The sequence below is a fragment of the Phragmites australis genome, chromosome 16 (assembly GCF_958298935.1).
Source record: "Phragmites australis chromosome 16, lpPhrAust1.1, whole genome shotgun sequence".
Classification (NCBI taxonomy): Eukaryota; Viridiplantae; Streptophyta; class Magnoliopsida; order Poales; family Poaceae; genus Phragmites; species Phragmites australis.
The window spans coordinates 30,001,326-30,023,359 of NC_084936.1; the positions used below are offsets into that span (position 1 = coordinate 30,001,326).

At 51.4% G+C, this 22,034-nt stretch overlaps 1 protein-coding gene and 1 non-coding gene across 2 annotated transcripts; both read right to left on the minus strand.

Annotated features, from left to right (window-relative positions):
* Positions 1-1,799: 1,799 nt before the first annotated feature.
* LOC133896530 (small nucleolar RNA Z247) lies at positions 1,800-1,938 on the minus strand. Its single transcript, XR_009905783.1, has one exon. It is a non-coding gene; the product is annotated as a small nucleolar RNA Z247 (small nucleolar RNA).
* A 1,098-nt stretch (positions 1,939-3,036) lies between these two features.
* Positions 3,037-5,672, minus strand: LOC133896362 (G-type lectin S-receptor-like serine/threonine-protein kinase At2g19130). The gene has a single exon (XM_062336951.1). It carries the CDS (start codon positions 5,635-5,637, stop codon positions 3,148-3,150), a length of 2,490 nt encoding a protein of 829 aa, XP_062192935.1. The 5' UTR covers positions 5,638-5,672; the 3' UTR covers positions 3,037-3,147.
* Between the last annotated feature and the right edge of the window lie 16,362 nt (positions 5,673-22,034).

The following is a 22,034-nucleotide window of genomic DNA, read 5'->3' on the forward strand; positions in this document are numbered from 1 at the left end:
CCGATGCATTATCCCGTTTTGGTCACGTGTCATGTGTTGTTCCTAGGAGCCTAGTGGTATCATCGAGGTCTAATTTTAGTTCGCTATGCTTAGTGGTACTTAGGCTTTCCGGTAGAAGTCGACGACGGCGTCCACCGTTGTCGCGAGCCTAAGACTTATTACTTGTTCACACTTATGGTTGTGTTGATGATGAGTCGGTTTGGTGAGTGGTGAGTTGAGACGAGGTGTGGGCGGTGTTAGGGGTGTCATCTGCTCACGAGGAGTCCTCAGGCAGTTCGGGGAGGGAACCCGGACACCGTAGACCGCTTGCACCGGTTAAGCACCGATCATCGGTGTAGTCGGCTTTAGCACATACCTTACTCACCACATGCTGATATAATGGTAGGCGAGCTGATTACCTTCGCAGACTTGGTCATGTGGGCCTCGTCATAGACGGTGTGAGTCCGGTTTGAGTCCGGGCTTTTAGCGGTATTAGTTTGCTCGGGGAGTAGTTCTAATACCGCCGTGCCGAGCTATGGTTGATCCACATGGTTGGGCCTGGTTGGGAAAGGTTGTCACGGGTACCCCCTTGTGCGCATCTTAGAGGGTGGCACAAGCCGTATGGTCCCTGTGTCGTGTGGGTCCAGGAGTATCCCCCTGCAGGGTGTATAATCAGTTCGAATTGCCGCGCTCTCGGTCATGAGCATCGCTATCGCTTATCTCCACCGAGCGACCATGTTTTGGTCGTAGAGTTTCGATGTGGGTTGTGGCATGGTTGGATTGGGTTGGTTTGGTCGGTATGTGGTTGGTGGTTTGGTGGGAATGGTTTGCTTTTATACACTTGGTGTTCATATATCTGTTCTGATCAGTTGGTTGGCAGGGTTTGAGTCGGTGGTTGGTTAAGTCAGTTGCTTACACCTAGAGTCTAGGTTGCTTACCGCTTAATGAACTTAAACATGTCTTAATCCTTGCTACAGCTTTAAATGCATGATCCTTGGAGTCGAGAATATATATACTCATACTGTGTAAGTCTTGCTAGTACCTTCGTACTAAGGGGTGCTGCCCTTAAGTTGTTTTCAGGTCCGCAGGTTGGCGAGGAAGAGGCGGTGTTCGGCTACTTTGTGCCTGCCGATCAGGGTGGCGGGCAGGAGTAGCACCTTCTACTCCGAACACCGGCGCTTGTGGTATGGAGCCTAAGGGCATACGGCTCCATATTCTTTTGTTGTATAGGTTTATCTTCCGCTGCGTAGTTGTTGTTGTTCCTCTTTTGTTGTAAATTGTGGAAGCAGTTGCATGTTTAATAATGGTAATCCAGTTTAATTATTTGCTCTCTATTAAACTGTGTTGTGATATTTGAGTTGGAAGGCATGTGTTCCGATCCTGGGCACAAAACACGTGCCGGGACTACCGGAATGGTATTCTGGTTAATCGTCGAGATTGTGATTATGAATAATGATCCTCCTGATGATTAATTAGAATACTATTTGGACGGTTCCTCACACTGTGTGTCCAGGGCGGCCACAAATCTAGCAGATTGGCCGACTAGACCCCCCTCCCCCCGGAGTTGTAGTGCTGATTGTTGTCGTTGCCGTTCCTCTCGCCGTTGTGGTTGGAGTGGTGACCACTGCCACAACCATTGTTGCCACCATGATTGCCGCCTTGACCGCTACTTCGATCACCACCCCGGCCGCTGCCTCGTCCACCATAGTTGCCGCCGCCACGACCGCCGCAACCACCACCGCCACAGCCACTGCGTGAAGAGTAGTTGGCGGAGGCTCCAACGTTGAGTTACGCAACACTGTTGCGCATCTCAGCCCGCGTCTCGTGACTAATGAAGAGTGTGTAGACATCGCTGAGCGATGGTGGCTCAGATCGGGCGGTGATGGAGTCAACAAGTGAATCAAAGGATTCATCAAGACCAGACAAAAGATATGCAATCACCTCTTCATCTCCAAGTGGCCTCCCGATTGCTGACATGGCATCGGTGAGGGCTTTAACCTTCTGGAAGTACGTCGTAGTCGAGAGCTCCCCTTTCTGCAGATGCGTCAACTGCATGCGGAGCTCCCCTTGGATGTTGTTGTCGACGAGAAGAGCCGCTCCAAGGTGATCCACATGTCGCGCGCCATCGGAAGCAAGGTCACATGACTGAACACATCTGTGGAGAGGGTTGACAGAATGCCAGCCATCAACGCTTGATCTTGCTGCTCCCACTTGATGTACTCTGGATTGGGCACTTGTGCTGTGACTTCATTGGTGGTGACGACGACGAACTTCTCTAGGCAGACTGTGGTGTCATCAGGTACCCCATCAGATTAGTGCCACGGAGAATCGGAACAACCTGGGTTTTCCATAGAATGTAATTATCCTAGGAAAGCTTGATGTGGATGAATTGTGCCAGGTTTGGCATGTTGGCGAGGGTGAAGTCGGCCGACACCATCGGTCCGGCCATCAGGGTGCCGAGGGACTGCGATGTCCCTACCGGAAGGGTCTTCGTGCCTTGAATCGCAGTTGTCATGATGACAAATCTTAACAGAAACACTCATGCCTTGGCAGGCCCTGATACCGTGAAAAAGTGGCTAAAGATAGATTGAATTGCCTTGACCTCAAACTAAGGTCAGTCTCCCTCTTTATACACAACAATCGGTATAGTTGGAGTACTTAACAAGTCATGGAACCAATCCCTATGATCATGGGATAGACTAGACGAAGTATTTCCTAATATACAAGATCCAATCCCTACAATCAAGGGATAGACCGGACCAAGTATTTCCTAATATACAAGATCCCTCCGATATACAAATATCTTGACAATAACTACACGTTACATTTACAAATAAGGCTTACATAACATTGATGGGCAAGATTAATAATTTGGAAAAATGATGGGGGTAGTACGTAACTAGGAAGATGCCTGAGCATCAGAGAGAGACCAATGATACTCCTCTGCCCGCCTCTTATTTAATTTGCAATATTAGATATTTTTCTACAATGCTTGATTACAATAACCGGCCTTTAAAAAAAACATAAATAAGAGAACGGGAGACCACATGCACTATATGGTACAATTTAGCAATTGCAAGCTTTTCTTCTGTTCCACATTACAAATTTAAATTTTGCTGAAACAAAGACTAGCAACATTGATCGATTACAAAGTATTTTGAATTAATCTTACACTGAAGGCACGTCTGAGTATCCCGTTATGGCTGCAAGTAGTCTTGGCATTGGGGGCATATCAAGCTCCTGGAGACCCTCAAGAACCCGGACCACTTCACCCATTGTGGGCCGATCAAACTCATTATCTTGGATGCACCAACATGCAACTTTGCAAACCCTTTCAACCTCGTCCAAATTGAAGTCACCATGTAATTGTGGATCCACCAAACTCCGCATATCTCCCCCACAAAGCTTGCTGATGGCTTGTACAGGGAAATAAGCAACATGATTACTGCTGCCACTTTGTACTTCAGGTGAATTCCTCATTCCTGATATCATTTCTAATAGTACCATGCCAAAGCTATAAACATCAACTTTTGGTGTAATCGCAACTCCGCTAATCCACTCCGGGGCAAGATACCCTACAGTTCCTCTGAATGTAGTCAAAACTCGACTAAAATCCCTTCCTACAAATGCTGCCATCCCAAAGTCTGCAATTTTAGGAACAAATGATGTATCGAGAAGTATGTTTTCTGGCTTAATATCACAGTGTATGATGCATTCATGGCAACTCTGATGCAAGTAGGACAACCCTCTTGCAACTCCTATGGCTATTTGATACCTAATGCTCCAGTTTAGGACAGTAGCATTGCTCTGAAATAGATGAGCATCAAGAGAACCATTTGACATGTGTTCATACACGAGTAGCCTCTTATCACCTTCACAGCAGAAACCAATCAATTTGACTAGGTTGATATGTTGGATCAGTCCTATTGAGCTCACCTCAGCCCTAAATTGCTTCTCTCCCTGACGGGCACCATCAAGCCTTTTTACTGCTATAGTAGTCAAGTCACTTAACACCCCCTTAAATACAGAGCCGAAACCACCTGCTCCCAACTTTTCTGAGAAATTTTTAGTAGCATGACCTAAATCAGTGTATCTAAAGGCTATAATTCCACCACTAGCTTGGCTGTAGTTTAATGGCCCACCGCACCACTTGAATCTGTTCCTCCAAATAAGTAGCAAGAGCATGATCATTAGTAACACAAAACTAATTATGCTTGCAGCAGTAACAAGTCCAACGTTTAGTCTTCTTTTGTTTTTTCTCAAACTTTGCAAATCTTTGGCGGCAAGGCGGAGGTAAAGAACATCTTCTGATTTAATTTCAATGCCATCATTCTTGTTTGCACTAAGCAAATCCCCATGCCAGATAGAACATCTGTTATTTTGATAGGAATAAGCAGTGCAAGAGCAGGAGGTGAGACAAGCTTGTTCGCATTTGCTCTGAGTGGTAGCATCTTGTATGCTTTGGGGGTTATAGGGCAATTTAAGGTGAGTTATGGGGTGGAACATGTCTGTTGAACTTGTTGTGTTGTTGTTACTAGCAGTACAATCTAACGGAGTGTTTCTGAAGCACCCTTCTGTTCTATCACCAAGCTCCCAATCTCGAGGTGACTTCCGAGAGAAGCTCACCATACAATCACACAATGAAGATGAATTGCCAGTGCAGATGGTGAAAGGTCCACAGGTTGCATGCGGACTACATGGATCAGCTGGTTGGGCATATATGCTTTGCCAAGACTGGTTGGCTTGCGACCAAACATTCATCTTGATCTGGCCAGACATGTCTATTGAGACGAATGATGAAGAGGATTCATCTGATGAAGTGTATGTGTAGTACTCTTCACTGTTATTACGAACATATGCAGGGATGATCAAACCTTTGGTTCGTTTATCCATGTCTAGCAGCGACTTGAGTAGTGGTATAAGCGTTGGTGATTTGTCCGATGTCCAAGACCAATACTCCACAGAGGGGTTGCGACGCCTGAGGATCACCCCTTTGGTACCGTTGCTGTCTAGTTCAACGCTGTATGAGCCGAGACCTGGATCAATTAGGTTCCTCTTTGAGATGGCAATACGATTCAGACGGGTGACCTTGTTCCAGCCAAACTTGGCGCCAGGAAGCACAGCATCTGTTGGGTAGTCAAAGCTCTGCCACAACTCTACATTAGAGGGGCTTTCTATGACCAGGTTTCCACTATTCAAGAGAATGGCACTAGTGTTCATGCTGGTTGTTGTCCTATTGACAATGTGAGTGGACCAGACTATGGATTCAGCAGTGGCATTGTTTAAGATTGCTAGATTGCCATCTCTTATGATTTTGAGCTGTGTTAGTTTGAGTTCCTGGTCAGTGATCGGCCTCTCCCTATTAGCAACCCATACAACAGTAAAAACTGGGATCTTATTGAACCATATGCCAAGGTACCAGCCGGGAGAGGTGGTGTTGTCGGATGACTTACTGATGCCTGCATCTGGCTGGAAGAAGCCAAGCGCGAACTTGCCGTTCCTTGAGAGGAGCTTGTCACCGACGGCCAGTGCTCGGCCTGCCGCGAGAGTATCATTTGCAGCAGAACATGGCGGAGCGTGCAGGGAGAAGAGAAGAAGCCCGAGGAGTATGTAGAGGGGAGTCATGGAGAAGGCTCTATTCTGCAGTTTGCTGTGCATATAGGTAGGTACGCTATTGAGAGAAGGAACAAGAGCACGGGGTACATCAGTACATGTATCCATCCATATAAGGAGGAACTGACGTGGAAGACACGACGACGATGCCGCGGGTCAAATTCAGACCGTGTTGATTAAGACAGCACTGGGTACACACTTGGCCACTTGGACTGAGTGGGTAACACTGGGCAGCAGCATGCTCTTTCTCTTTCTATGCATGCTAACTAGAGCATCTCCCAGCTTCCAATGAAGCTTCCACGGGAGTTTACTTTGGTCAACTTTCACATGCTCTTTCTCTTTCTATGCATACTAACTAGAGCATCTCCCAGCTTCCAACGAAGCTTCCATGGACAATCACGATATTTCCACCAAGCTTGTGTTTGCTTGCTTCTAAGTGGTAGATACATGGTTATCCATGTGTTGTCTTGTCTTGTTTCAATCAAGATACGGATTTGAGGAATATATATTTCCTAAATCTACAGATTAAACTATTCTATTAAAAAAACACATATGTGTTGCAGGGATCATCTCATCTCACTCAAGCCCATCCCTCCGATCACCAACCAAATAGTACATCTAAAGACAAAAGGTAATCAATATATCATTATCACATCTTCCTAACCTTAATTTGTCACTGCATTAATTGACCCATGCATGCTTACAGACCACAGCAAGTTGGCCGGAGAAGCTTACCAGCAAGCAAGGCCAGCTGAACTTAATTCCAACACGCATGTAAGAAACCAGTTTTGCCTCCGCCTTGGACTTTTTTTTAGTCTTTTTAAAACTAATATTTTAATAATAGCCAGTCAAATCCTAAATTTTCAGAAACTAGCATTTTTTGTCACGCCAAAGTGTCTAGCGTGACTCATCAATATAGTCACGCCATATTCATTGGCGTGACCAGCTGGCGAAAACCCTGGCGCCTTTACACGTGGGTTCGATGTGGCAGCCTGAGTCACACCAAATTGGTTGTTGGTGTGACTTGGGTGAACAGTATTTTCACGGATGAACAATATTTCCTGTGGTTTTAATTATTCTCTTTCCGCTTTCTCTATTTGAGCAGCGGGGTTTCTAAAATAAAAAACTCCAAAAATGGTTACTTTTAGAAATTCTAGTAATTTTTAAGGCCTCAAATAAATTCCCAAAAATCTGAGAAAATTCACTAATATTCCTATCATGTGGCATAATAATTTCTAAAATTATTTCCAACCATAGGTTACTTGATGAAAAAGTGAGTTTCTTTGCAATGCTCTATTTATATGTATTATTGTCATTTCATACTATTTAGCCTTGTAAACGCCCTCTAAATAATTAGCAATTATGTTCGATTTTCCTCAAAATTTTGCCAAGGCTTAATGAAACATGTACAAGTCCTATTTGCAAACATGCACATCCAATAGAGTCGTAGAATTTGAATTATGCAATTTCGAATGTTGGTATATGTTACAATTTGTTCTATAACAATAATACTTAGGTGACTTGTGGAGCCAAAAAGAATTGCCATTTGCGGTCTAAACCATACCAAATTTATTGTATGGATAGTTCAGAATATGTTTTAGCCGAACCACACACATCATTTTTAGGAAGACTAATAAACTTTAAATTGTGCATGTTCAAATATGGCTAAGTGCTATGTCTACCCACAGCCTTTGAGACTACATGGTGAATTAAGCATTTTGAAACGTACATTTAAATTAGGAAATAATTTCCAATTTTGTTGAAAGTAGGCAATTGATAACATTAATGTTCTTAGGTTTAAGCCATGAGATATGTTCATCAAGAATCTATACACAATTTAGGTTACATTGAATGAAACTGTGGTAACCATTATCCATGAGTAGTTTAATTGTGGATTGGAATGAGCCATCCGATGGTGATTACACGACAGAGCTTTTAGCATGAAATGACAACACATCTGTCGTGACAAGATTATCCGAATATATTCTGGATAACAAACCAGAAAAGGTCCATAGACTTGATTTTGTACTATTGAATCAAGAGGTATCCACAAACATTAGGTACTTTAGAAAAAATAAAAGAGTATACATCATTTACAATAATTTTCTATGCAAATGTATAGGGAAATACAATGGAAGCTCAAGTGCCACAACGCCATGTAGATCAATTCAAGCCACACCTTAGAGAAGGAGTTGTATATTTTATAAAGTTTTTTCAAGTGTTCTCAACTAAGAATAATTATCGAGCAGTTGACCACATATACATGATAAAATTCACAGGTCACACTGAGGTAATTGAATTCCCTGGTGCTTCTCCAACGTTCCCCAAGTATGCATATACTCTAGCATCCTTTGATACATTAAGGACCAGAATTGATTACACTAGAGACATGTCAGGTAACTATATATTCATTTATATATTACATCTACCATTCCTAATATACATTTTATCTATTGTAATACCATCATATAACTTTAACAAAATAACATATAATCTAACATTATACAGACACAATAGGACAAGGGGTCTCTATTGAACCTGCTACAACAACTTATATCAAAGGTATTAAGAAGACAATATGACACCTCTATATTTCGAATGGCAGGTATAACTACATAAAATAACTTATTGTAATTTATATACCAATCTTTACTCCTTTTCATTTATTCTTTCTCTTTAGTCTACAATTTAAAGTTTATTAGTCTTCCTAAAAATGATGTGTGTGGTTCGGCTAAAACATATTCTGAACTATCCATACAATAAATTTGGTATGGTTTAGACCGCAAATGGCAATTCTTTTTGGCTCCACAAGTCACCTAAGTATTATTGTTATAGAACAAATTGTAACATATACCAACATTCAAAATTGCATAATTCAAATTCTACGACTCTATTGGATGTGCATGTTTGCAAATAGGACTTGTACATGTTGCATTAAGCCCTGGCAAAATTTTGAGGAAAATCGAACATAATTGCTAATTATTTAGAGGGCGTTTACAAGGCTAAATAGTATGAAATGACAAAAATGCATATAAATGGAGCATGGCAAAGAAACTCACTTTTTCACCAAGTAAACTAGGGCTAGAAATAATTTTAGAAATTATTACGCCACATGATAGGAATATTAGTGAATTTTGTAAGATTTTTGGGAATTTATTTGAGGCTTTAAAAATTACTAGAATTTCTAAAAGTAACTATTTTTGGAGTTTCTTATTTTAAAACCTAGAAGGGGTATTGAGGTGAATCCTTTTAAAATAGATTCATCATGAATTATAGGACATACAAAAAAAAGTTTCATGAATTTTAGAATACGGCAACCCCACTGCTCAAATAGAGAAAGCGGAAAAAGAACAATTAAAACCGCAGGAAATACTGTTCATCCACGAAAATACTGTTCACCCGAGTCACGCCAACCAATTTGGCGTGACTCAGGCTGCAACGTCGAATCCACGTGTAAAGGCGCTGGGGTTTTCGCCAGTATAGCCACTTTGGTCACACCAATGAATATGGCGTGACTACGTTGAGGAGTCACGCTAGACACTTTGGTATGACAAAAGGCTAGTTTCTGAAAATTTAAGGTTCGACGGGCTATTATTAAAATATTAGTTTAAAAAAGGCTAAAATAAAAAAAAGTCTCTGCCTTAGAGGAGAAACCGGTGTGGCCGGACTTCACTGCCTCAGGTGGCAAGGCGCGGCCCTAACCCCGAGCAGCTGCTGTGGCGAACATCTTGATGGATCGCCAACTAATTAGGAAGCTGCGCCACCCAAGCCACCGCCGCTGGCCTCGTGCCAGGGACATGCACCAGGATCCGGTGCGACTGCAAGTTAACGACTGCATCGGATCTCGGCCGTCCGTTTTCTCCGCAAACAGCCAGCCACAGTATTTGCTACAGTAATTCATGCTAGGGCTTTGCTCCGATCACTTTTTTTCCTCGAATGCACTTAAGAGTATTGCCGTTTTTTCTTAAAGAAGAAGAGAATTGATGAAGTTTATAAGGGAAATCGGGTTTGAAAACCTCACAACTGCACGGTTTATATTAATCAATAGACAACCTCAAGACGACAATACGACCTCGAAACAGAACGGCGCCCAAACCAAAGGCACAACCCGACAACAGACAAGTTCAACCCAACTCAACTAGCGCGCTAACCAACCCAACCACTGACACTCTCACAACTCGACCGGCGGAGCCCTGCTCCCACATCATCACAACTCTACCGGTGGAGCCTTGCTTCCACACTGCGACATCACAACTCAAACCGCGGAACCCTGCTCCCACGCCGCATCACTGTCACACAAGTCGGCAACGCGTCGCTTCGGAGGAGCGCGCATTGGAACAAAATGTTGTCGAGAAGCGCCAAATCAGAAAGAACAGGCGCCGTGAGACGAAGGCGTAGGGGTAAACCTACAGAAGAAGCCAACGGTTCAAACCGAACCCGACCAAGCCACCACAAAGATGATGACCACCGCGGCACGAGAAGTGGGCCTCTAGAGAGACGCCTCTAAGGAGGACGCAACGTCGAAACCGCATCGCTGCATGTCCAAATTCCCGAACCAGGTTTTCATCTAGAGACACTAGGGGAGAGGAGTGGGGGCACGCCATGACAACGCCTCTAAGGAGGAGAACGGCACTCGAGGGCATCGCCGTCATCGATGCTAGCCAAAGACTAGGCAAAGCTTTCGCCAGCGTCTCCCGCACCCTGTCCCTTGCGCACGGCCAGCCCGCCCAACACCAAGACCAAAGCAGCAGCATCGCTGTCACCTCGCAACCGCATCGTCCAACAGACAACCCGGCGCCACGAAGCTCCCCATGGGCCTAGCCTGCAGAAGAGGAGGAGGCCGAGCAAGGGGGGGGGGAGCAATGCAAATGCCAAGATACAGGAGCGGCACGGTTACGCCACCGCCTCGCAACCGCGTTGTCCCACAACCAACCTAGTGTCAGGAAGCTCTCCACGGGCCCAACCTACAGAAGGAGGAGGAAGCCGGGCAAGGGGAGGAGCCACGTAAATGCCAGGAGCCGGACGCACGAGCGAGCAGCACAATGATGGTGGCTTCATGGCCGCGGCGGACATACGAGCAGCACCATGGCGGGTACCACAACAAATACCTGAGCGGAACCACAACAATGGCACCATAGCGGACAGCAACACCACAGTGGTGGCCCCATAGTGGACTCAGCAGCATGGAGCTGCCTCCACGGCGGCGTCACCTGATGGCAGCAGCGCCACGGCGGACTGCAGCAGCAAGACGACACCATGGCGGACTGCAGCAGCACGACGGCACCACGGCGGACTGCAGCAGCACAACGGCAGCCCTCGTGGCAGACACACGCAGGATCATGACGATGTCGCAACCACCGGGCAACACCACAGACGGACAAGCATGAGGCTGATGAGCAGGACCGCATCTGCGAGGAGGCCAACAAGCAGGATGCCAAGCCCCGCAAACATTGCCACTGCCGCCGAGAGATACCGACACGACCTGGCCAAGCAGCTCGCTATCGAGAAGCCAGCTGAGTTGCCGACAAGTAGCCACGACTGCTCAACCAGCCACCCCAAGAAGCAGCATGCCCAAGTTGAAGCCACGCCGGCCGTGCACAGCCGCAAGCCAAGCGTGCCGAACCCGTCAAGCCCGCCAACCCCGAGCCGCTGCTATGGCGAACATCTTGATGGATCACCGACCTCGCACCATGTCCCTCGCGCACGGCCAGCCCGCGCAAGACCAATACCAAAGCAGCAGCATCGCCGCCACCTCACAACCGCACTGTCGAACAGACAGCCCGGCGCCACGAAGCTCCTCACGGGCCCAGCCTGCAGAAAAGGAGGAGGCTGGGAAAGGGGAGGAGAAATGCAAATGCCAGGATCTGGGAGCGACATGGTGATGCCGTCACCTCGCAACCGCGTTGTCCCACAGCCAACCTAGTGTCAAGAAGCTCTCCACGGGTCCAACCTACAGAAGAAGGAGGAAGCCGGGCAAGGGGAGGAGTCATGTAAACGCCAGGAGACGGACACATGAGCGAGCAGCACAATGATAGTGGCACCATGGCAGCGGCGGACATATGAGCAGCACCATGATGACACCGCCCGAGCAACACCATGGTGGGTACGAAAACAGACACCCGGGTGGAACCACAACAACGGCACCACGGCAGACAACAACACCACAGTGGCGGCCCCACGGTGGACTCAGCAGGACAAAGCCATCGCCACGACGGTGTCACCTGATGGCAGCAGAGTACAAGTCATCGTTGGGCTGGATCGTAACAAAATGTGAAAATTACACGAGATGCTATTGAGTGATAATAGAGTACAATTTTCTAGTTGCTTCCTAACAAAATGGACATCAGATGAAGGCCATCACGACGCAAATGTAAAGAAGAGGGGAGGGTAGGAGTAGGACCATTGGCTGCATGTTCTTTCTTGTGCTTTTCTTTTTAAAAAACTCTTTCTCGTATTGAAATCTCTACTATATAAAGCATGACTTGGTTCTGCATCACCCCTTCGCTTCCACATTATCTAATAAAAAACCAGATTAAAACCGCACAAAAAACCCCACCTCCTCACTCCACTCTTATGTAATAAAAAACCCTAAAGTTCTAGTAATAATTTAGTCGCTTATGGCCATTGTGCATCGTCCTGAAATCACGCTAAGTTGTTCACTTACCGAAATCACATTGTCGGTGACATGGGAACCGGGGGTCCCCGAGTCCCGAGGCCAGGATAGCAGAGTGCCACGTGGTGCTCTCCCTCGGGGATTATCTCCCCGAGGTCCGAGAAGACCAAGTTCCAGGAGAGGGTGCTCAGGGCCATGAACAGTGGTCCCCAAGTACCCAAGTTCCCTGAGGACCTAAGCAGACACAGTTCCGGGAGAGGGCGCTCTAGGCCATGAACCGAGTTCCCCGAGGACCGAGAAAAGGCATATCCGGGAGAGAGTGCTCGGGGCTATGAACAGTAGTCCCCGAGCACCCAGAGTTCCCCGAGGACTTGAGAAGCCCCTTGTCGGTGGACCCCACAAGGGCTCAGCGGTGATGTGTCAATTGGTGAGAGGTCCGATGCTGCATTTAAGGGGGAGCATGGCCTTTCACTTCCAATCACTCCCCCCACGCCTGCTGTTAGTCCCTGCCACTGCCTGGCAGGGAGGCGTGGGGACATTTAATGCGGCGGGTCCCATCGCACGTCATCTGGCGCGCCTCGGGATATCATCGCTGGGCTCGAGGCACATCACCTGCCACCCTGCTGTGTCATGCCTTCTCTGACCGGGCGGGCACGCGGGGTTGCTCGGTGGCTGCCCGGTGGGCCCTCCCTGCTGCACCCGCTAAAAAGCGGGATGATGATGACGGGACCGGACGGGGTCGCATTTTCAACCCCCCGTAACATCAAGCTGCAACCCATGATGGTTGCTTTCCATTTATGGCACCTAGGGACTCGTGCCCTCCTTTCTGGGCACGCCAAGCGTCCCCGACGGTATTAAAGGGGGGCGCACCCCAACGACAGAGGACCAAGGCTAACGGGAGCTTCGAAGACAGAAAAGTTGAAGAATACCGAGACAAGCTAACGAAGAACAAGACACACAAAGCTCTAGACTTGGACAGAAATCCTTGTAACGCAAGAGATCCTCAGAGAGGCATTTCCAGAGCATTTATAGCATACACACAGGAGTAGGGTATTACGCTCCTTGCGACCTGAACCTGTCTAAAATCCCTTGAGCATTCATTTCCACTAGCATCCGATCATCCATCCCACATGCATCCCATTTACTCTCATTAATTCACGTACGAGGTAGATTCAGAATCATCCCTCCGGCCAAATCTCAAAGGGGGTCTGTCGGAGGATTAACTCCTGTCGCAGGGATCCCGAGAGACCCCTTTTTAGAGATTCGGCCGGGGGGATGATCTTGAATAAGTTCGTTAGAGAAATGAATGAGAGTAAGTGCAACGGCCGGTGGTGGGGGTGATGACCTAGTGCAAGGAGAAATGAATGCACCGGAATTTAGACAGGTTCGGGCCGCACGAGGGCGTAATACCCTACTCCTGTATGGATGCGATAATTGTCCTAAGGAAGTCCCTCAAGGATGTTGCTGGTTATAAGAATATTGGCCTAACTAAGAGCTTGAGGCTCCTTGTTCTTCGGCAGGGACTGTGCCTTGTGCCTTGTGTTCGTCTATGGTTCGATGTTTGATGCTTGGGCGCTTGAGGATTCTTGTTGGATTGTCCGTCGATTGGGTTGCTTCGACTATCAAATCCTCTTCTCTTCTGTGTTGCCGGCTCTTGTTGTACTCGCCGGCTGAGACATGCCCTGAACGGGAAGGAGGGGGGCACAAGTTCCAAGACGCCATGACTGGGAAAGGCGTCATCATTTCTTCTGGGTGAAGTGATCGGGGGTGGAAAAAACGCCGCACGCTCGGTCACCTGTCACCATAAACGCCCTGGCAACGGGCGCCGTGGAGAGGGCCCACCGGGCAGCCACAGAGCAACCCGGCGTGCCCGCCCTGTCTTGTTCCTCTGCCACAGCAGGGCGGCAGACGGAACGCCTTGATCTTTGCGATGTTATCCCGAGACAAGCCGGATGATACGGGACGGGACCCGTGCAATTAATAGCCCCACGCCTCTCTGCCAAAACATGGCAGGAACTGACACCGCGGTGGGAGCAGTTGGAGATGTCAGGCCACGCACGCTCATTAAATGCGGCCTCGGACCTCTGACTGATTGACACCTCATCGGCGGGCCCCTCGGGGGCCTTTCTGGGTTGTCGGGGCACTCTCTACCGAGTGCTCATCACCTCCCCGAGCACCCTCTCCCGAGAATGCCTATCATTATCCTCGGGGTACTGGGTGCTCGGGGGTACTGTTCACCTCCCCGAGCACTCTCTCCCGAGTACTCTCGCACGATCCTTCGGGGAACCGAGTGCTCGGGGGCTGCCACGTGCAGCCCCGAGCACTCTCTTTCGAGAACTCTTACGCGGATCCTCAGGGAACCGAGCGCTCGAGAGCTGCCGCATGCAGCCCCAAGCACTCTCTCCCGGAACTTAGCTCTTCTGATCATCGGGGGACTAGGGTGCTCGGGGGTGACCGGGCACCTCCCCGAGCACTTTCTTCCCGGCACTTAGACTCTGTGAATCATCGGGGAACTGGGGTGCTCGGGGACCAGTGACTGTGGCCCCGAGCACCTTCTTCACCCCACAGGAGGGACCTCGCGGGATGGCACAATGTGGCGGATGGCTGGCCTGGCCTCGGGACTCAGGGACCCCCGGTTCTTGATACACCGACAGGGTCCCTCCGGATCCCCGCTTGTGGAGTTCATCCTCTGACAGCTGGCGCGCCAAGTAGGGGGGTTGCATCTCTGAATCCGCTTTGTTTTCTGCAGAAAAGATGGCAGGTGGACATTGTCTCCAACGCACCAGCTCCAACTCCAGCGAAGAAGTTGAACCCATCGCTCAGGAGGCCCCAGTTTCTGCTGTTCCTCAGCAGCAACAGCGGTCGGCCTGTACGGCGCTCCCCTCCCTTGGGGACAACGGTGCTGGTCCTAGCAGGGCCACCGCCGCTGTCAAAGGTGTCCGTCTAACCCTCAGCAAGTGGTAGATGCCCCTACTGCAAGATCCACGTCCGGAGAGCGCCGGGCACAGTTACGGCACAGGCTCGCCTTTGGTGACGCCAGCCCTGGGAGTGCGTTGCTTGCGGCGCAAGCACTCCTCGGGCACCCGCCTGTCCAGGCAGCGGGGAAAACACCAGAAGGCCGCTGGCTGCAAGAGGTGGCCGCCCTGGTGGGCACAGCTCACTGGCAGGTGCTGGCCGAAAGCTCCCGTGCCACCTCCCATTGCGGCGCAACCAAGGCCGATCCATCCTCGGGTGGCGGCAGAACTGGCCGGGGGGCTTCCAGACAGAGTGCTGCCACCCTGGCCACAACAAGAGCTCAGGACCTTTACTTACACCTCAACGAGCGGAGGGCTATTGAGGATGTGCGCATCACCCTTGAGCGCCACCGGGAGTCCCGGCACGAGGCCGAGGCAGAGGACCAGGCTTCCTCTATGCTGGCCCGTGACCGCCGGGGTTCCCCGACGCGCCGGCGTTCACCCCCAAGGGGCTGCTTGCGCCACAGGGTACGGCACTGGCTACCGCGCATTCACCAACGAGCTCCGTCGGATCAACTAGCCCACGAAGTTCCAGCCAGAACTACCGGAGAAGTACGACAGATCCATCTACCCTGTCGAGTTCCTCCAGATCTACACCATCGCCATCCAAGCGGCAGGCGGCAGTGAAAAGGTTATGGCCAACTACTTCCATGTAGCCTTGAGAGGCTCTGCCCGCTCCTGTGCCACCAATTCGTGGCCAATTTTTAGGGCACCTTCACACGCCTCGGCTTGGAGTGCGACCTCCATACCGTGAAGCAACAAGAGGGGGAGATGCTGAGACGCTTCATACAACACTTCAGCCAGGTCCGCAACACCATCCCGCGGATCACCCCCCATGCCATCATCGTCGCATTCTGGCAGGGCGTCCGCGATGAGTGAATGCTCGAAAAGCTAGGTACGCATGAGGTCGAAACCAGCGCGGAGCTCTTCGCGTTGGCCGACAAGTGCGCTAAGGCGGCGGAGGCTCGGGCGTGGCATGTCCCGCGCCCTGGGCAACCCGCTGCCAACAAGGAAGGTCCTTCCCACTCTGACAGGCAGGAAAATAAAAAGAGAAGGAGGCGCGACGCAGCCCCTGTCGTGCCGGCAGAGGGCCCTGCTCGTAGGCCGGCACGCCGGGCGGCTGTCGACAGGAGGCCCGCTGCCGTGAGGGCTCCCGCTGCCCTGAGGGCTCCCGCTCCCCCGAGGGCTCCTGCTCCCACGAAGCCCGAACTGGGAAACTGGTGTGAGATCCACCAAACTGATGTGCATAACCTCACTGAGTGCCAGTCGGTTAAAGGACTCGTCGAGCGGTGCCAAAAGGGGCACGAGGAGCGCCGCAGGGGTGGCGACAACAAAGCCGCCCCGAGAATCCAGAGCTCGGGTTCCAAGAGCCCGAGCACACCTTCGCCTTCATCGACTGGGGCGCGTACACGCCCATCTCTCGTCGCTACATAAAGACAATGCAGCGTGAGGTGTGCTCGGCTACCCCGAGCACCACGGCCGCAAGGCCTTTGAAGTGGTCGGAGACCCCGATCACGTTCAGTCTGGCGGATCACCCCGCGAGTACTGCAGGCGTGGGGCGACTACCTATGGTAGTGTCCCCCACCATTTGCAATGTGAAGGTTAGCAGAGTACTGATCGATGGGGGTGCAGGCCTAAACCTCCTGTCCCAGGAGGCCTTCAAGAAGCTGCAGGTGCCTTCCAGGCGCCTAAAGCCATCGCTCCCCTTCTATGGGGTGACGTCGGGGCACACTTTGCCCCTTGGCAGGTCAAGCTGCCCGTCACATTCGGGAGCCGGAACAACGCCATCGCGGAAGTCCCCCTGCCCTACAACGCCATCCTCGGGCGCCCGGCGCTCGCCCGGTTCATGGTGGTCACGCACTACGCCTACCTCACGGTCAAGATGCCAGGCCCCGCAGGAGCCATCTCCGTGCCCGCTGAGGCCGGCAGCGCTGTCTCCTGCGCCGAGCAGCTCTACTCGGCCTTGGTCTCTACTCGGGCCGAGGTCAAAGGACACCCAGGGGGCCGGAGACCCTCTTCATTCAAACCCCGACTCACCACCGACCCCTCCATCCCTACGAAGGAGGTCGTGGTGGGCGAAGACTCGTCCCAGGTCATCCGGATCGGCGGTGACCTGGGCGACAAATAGGAAAACACGCTCGTCGCCTTCCTCCGGGCTAACGTCGACGTGTTTGCATGGCAGCTGTCCGATATGCTCGGGATCCCTAGGGAGGTGATCGAGCACCACCTTGCTGTGCGACTAGACGCACGGCCGGTGAGGCAGAAGGTCCGACGGCAGGCGCCCGAGCGCCAGGAGTTCATCCGGGAGCAAGTCAGCAAGCTCCTCGGTGTCGGCTTCATCCGAGAGGTCCTCAACCCAGAGTGGTTGGCAAACCCAGTCATCGTCCCGAAGGCCAACGGCAAGCTACGGATGTGCGTCGACTACACCAACCTACACAAGGCTTGTCCGAAAGATCATTTTCCTTTACCACGCATAGATCAAATTGTAGATTCCACTGCGGGATGCGATCTTTTGTGTTTTTTAGATGCAAATTCGGGTTATCACCAAATCCGCATGGCCAGACAGGACGAGGAAAAAACACCTTTTACTTCCCCGGTGGGGACCTATTGCTATGTCTCAATGCCTTTTGGTTTGCGCAACGCTGGGTTGTCATTCAAGCGGGCCATGCGCATTACCCTTGATTCACAGGTTGGCCGCAACATCGAAGCTTACATCGACGACCTCGTGGTCAAATCCCGAGAGCGCGCCACCCTACTGGAGGACTTAGCCAAGACTTTCAATAGTCTCCGCACTACCTGCCTGAAGCTCAACCCTGAGAAATGCGTCTTCGGGGTACCCGTGGGCAAACTCTTCGGTTTCTTGGTTTCCAGCTGAGGAATCGAGGCCAATCTGGAGATGATCCGGGCCATTGAGCAGATGCGTCCCCCGGCTCGACTCAAGAAAGTCCAATGTCTCGCTGGCTGCATGGAAGCGCTGGGGCACTTCATTTCCAAGCTTGGAGAGTGAGGACTCCCCCTCTTCAAACTGCTGAAGAAGACCGGTCATTTTGATTGGACACCGGAGGCCGAGGAGGCCTTTTAGGACTTGAAGAAGTATCTGACCTCATCGCCCGTACTGGTGGCCCCCTCCGAGGGCAAGCCTTTATTGCTCTACATCTCGGCCACCCCTCAGGTCATGAGCATGGTACTGGTGGTGGAGCGTGACGAGTGCTCAGGGCGAGGTGCTGGGTCCGAGCTCCCAGCCGCCCCCAAGCAGCATTTTGTTCTCTGGGCTCCTCCCAACCAGGAAGTCGAGCCCAAGACCTCGGCTCCTCCCGACCAGGGAGTTGAGCTCGAGAGCCCGACCGGCCCCGACCACTGCACCGAGCTCAGGGGCTGTGACAAGTCCTCGGGCGAGGCCACAGTTCGGGCCCGCTGTATACAATGACCAATGTACTTCATCAGTGAAGTCCTCCGAGATGCCAAGACAAGGTATCCCCAAGCCCAGAAGATGCTCTATGCCGTACTCGTCGCTTCCAGGAAGCTTCGCCACTACTTCCAGGCGCACAAGGTCTCGGTGGTAACCACATACCCACTGGGGCCGATCCTTCAGAACCAAGAAGGCACTGGGCGTATCGTCAAATGGGCAGTCGAGCTCGCAGAATTCGATCTACACTTCGTCAGCCACTGGGCAATCAAGAGCCAGGCTCTGTCCGACTTTGTGGCAGAGTGGACGCCAGTCCCCGAGATTGACAATGAAGAGATTTCCGCATACCCCGGGCAAGATGGGTCCGGGTACTGGGTCATGCACTTTGACGACTCCCTCACGTTGAAAGGCGCGGGGGCTGGAGTGGTGCTCACCTCCCCAACGGGTGAAGTACTCAAGTACGTCGTGCAGCTGCATTTTTGAGGAACCAACAACATGGCGGAATATGAGGGCCTCATCGCTAGCCTCCAAGCAGTGGTGGGCCTCGGGATTCGACGGCTTCTAGTCAAGGGAGACTCCCAACTGGTGGTCAACCAAGTATCCAATGAATACCAGTGTGCGGATCCTCAGATGGCGGCATACGTGGCGGAAGTCAGGAGCTTGGAGAGGAACTTCGATGGCCTGGAGCTGTAGCACATACCTCACCGCGACAACGCTCTGGCCAATGACCTCTCGCGCCTGGCCTCTGCCCGGGCGCTCCTCCCAGCCAGAGCCTTTGAAGAAAGGCTCACACGGCCATCCATCTTGCCTGCCGACCAGGATGAAGGGGAACCCTCGAGCATAGTTGAGGGAACCCAGGCAGCACCCTTAGTGGGAGGTCCCTTCAGGGTGCCGCCGCCCGGTGAGTGCGTTGCGCTTGCTGGTGGTTCTCAAGATGCCTCATGGATTGACGAGATCCGAGGGTACTTGAAAGAGAACATCCTTCCCGGGGATGATGCCTCTGCGGAGAGGATTGCGCGGCAGTCCAAATGCTATGCCATAGTAGATGGGGAACTCTACCTGTGCGACACGGACGGTGTCCACCTGAAATGCATCACCCGAGCAGAAGGCAGTGAGATCCTCACTGAGATCCACGAGGGCGAGTGCGGTGGCCATGCATCGTTCCGCACGCTGGTTGGAAAGGCCTTTCGGCAAGGCTTCTACTGGCCTACCGCCCTCTTGGACACTTCCGAGTTGGTTTGGCGCTGCAGGGCATGCCAGTTCCATGCAAAGCAGATTCACCAGCCAGCTCAGGCTCTCCATACCTTCCCCCTGTCATGGCCCTTCGCAGTCTGGGGGCTGGACATCCTGGGTCCATTCCCCCGAGCAGTGGGGGCTATGAGTACCTCTATGTCGCCATCGATAAGTTCACCAAGTGGTCGGAGGCAGTCCCAGTTGCTAAGGTTACCAAGAACACGACACTTCAATTCATCCGCTGTATCACAAGTTGCTTCGGCGTCCCGAACAGAATCATCACCAACAATGGCATCCAGTTAACAAGTGCCATGTTCGGGGACTACTGCGAGGACCTTGGCATCAAGCTTTGCTTCACCTCTGTCGCTCATCCTCGGAGCAATGGGCAAGTTGAGCGTGCAAATGCCGTGATACTGAAGGGGCTCAAAACTCGGACCTATGACGTGCTCGCAAAGCATGGGAAGGGTGGATTGATGAGCTGCCTGCTGTGTTGTGGGCCAACCGGACCACGTGAAGCCGCGCCACTGGGGAGACTCCGTTCTTCCTCGTGTACGGCACCGAGGCGGTCCTCCCCTCCGAGCTCACTCTCGACTCCCCTCGGGTGAGTGCCTATTCAAAAGGCGAACAGGAACAGCGAAGACGCGACAACGTCGATCATCTGGAGGAGCGTCGGCGACGAGCTGCCGTCCGAGCAGCGTCACCCGGGCCCGGTCACTCGAGGTTGGGGATCTAGTTCTCCGACGCGCCCAAACGTGCAAAGGAAAGAATAAACTGTCCCCTGTGTGGGAAGGCCCCTTCATCGTGACCGGTGTCCCGCGACATGGCTCGTTTTCGCTGGCCACAGAAGATGGGCAGCCGCTCCCAAACGCGTGGAACATCGAGCATCTGCGCAAATTTTATCTATAAGATGGCATGTTTGTACTCGGACCAACCAGGCCAGGGGTCCCCCCTGCCCAAGTTGGCCGGGGGTTGCCACCAACCATGTAAGTTATCACTTCTGTACAAATTGCCAATATACACTCTTATTCTGAGTTTTATCTCTGGAATCCATATGTTTAATCTGTTTGGTGAGATGCTCGATTTGTGCGAGAAAACACGCTCTCTCATTTTTCCCGTTGATAAAAAGGATCCCGATCGATATGCGCGCAGGCAGTAGCTGCTGACTTCAGTCTATTGTGGTAGGCTGTGGTGTCCAGCTGCACGGCAGCACCCCGAGCACTACTGAGCCTCTAGGGTTCTCGGGTAATCCTACCGCTTGAGCAAAGAGTGGTCGGGACCTCCTAGACCCCAGGGGCGGGCTGTCGGTGCTCAGCCTGGTCAGTCCTGTCCTAGGCACCACCGAACCATTGGACCTCTTGGTTACTCCTCTGTTTGTACACTTCACCGGTCCGGGTATTCGAGAGGTCTCGGGTCAAAAACGAGAGCAGTTTATAATGAGTACCGCACTAACAGAGCGCACCAGGCAAAGAACCTTTTCCTATTTTTCAAACTTACCGATCAATGATCAAGAACAAAGCGGCCCGACCGTAAGGGCCTCAGTGCCCAGGGCGCTGCTCTAACCTACGGGGTCCTCGGGTAGTCCTACCGCTCGAGCATGAGTGGTCGGGACCGCCTAGCCCCTGGTTCTCTCACCTGCTTTCCAGTGCTCTGGCGCTTCGTATGAGGGAACCAAAGTTCCCGGGTGCCCCGAGCTCGGGGCATCTACCCCCTCCTGGATCGGTCGGCCGGAAGGCTGACAACTGTCCGGTAAGTATCTAAAGTTATATGAATTTCCTTTCATACATATGCATTAAACTATCATTCCCGAGTTATCCTCGGGACCCTCGCATGCTAATCTGTTCGGCGAGATGGTCTCCTCGCGCGCAAAACCCTACCCACGTGTTCGCTTTTCCGGAATGACCAAAACAGACAGTGGTCGATGTACCGTACAAGCGGCGATGACTGACCGAGGTCCTTTATGTTGGCTGTGGTGTGTGTCTGGCTTGGTAGTACCCCGGGCACTAGCAAGTCTCTGTGGTTCTCGGGTAATCCTACTTCTTGAACAAAGAATGGTCGGGACCACCTAGGCCCCAGGGGCGGGCTGTCGGTGCTCGGTCAGGTCAGTCCTACCCCGGACACCATCAAACCGTGGGGACTCTTGGTCGCGTTTCCGCCCGCACGTGTCTCCGGTCTACTC

Bases quoted from the DNA above. Each gene is read 5' to 3' on its own strand.
- LOC133896362 (XM_062336951.1), bottom strand. From the start codon at position 5,637: ATGCACAGCAAACTGCAGAATAGAGCCTTCTCCATGACTCCCCTCTAC.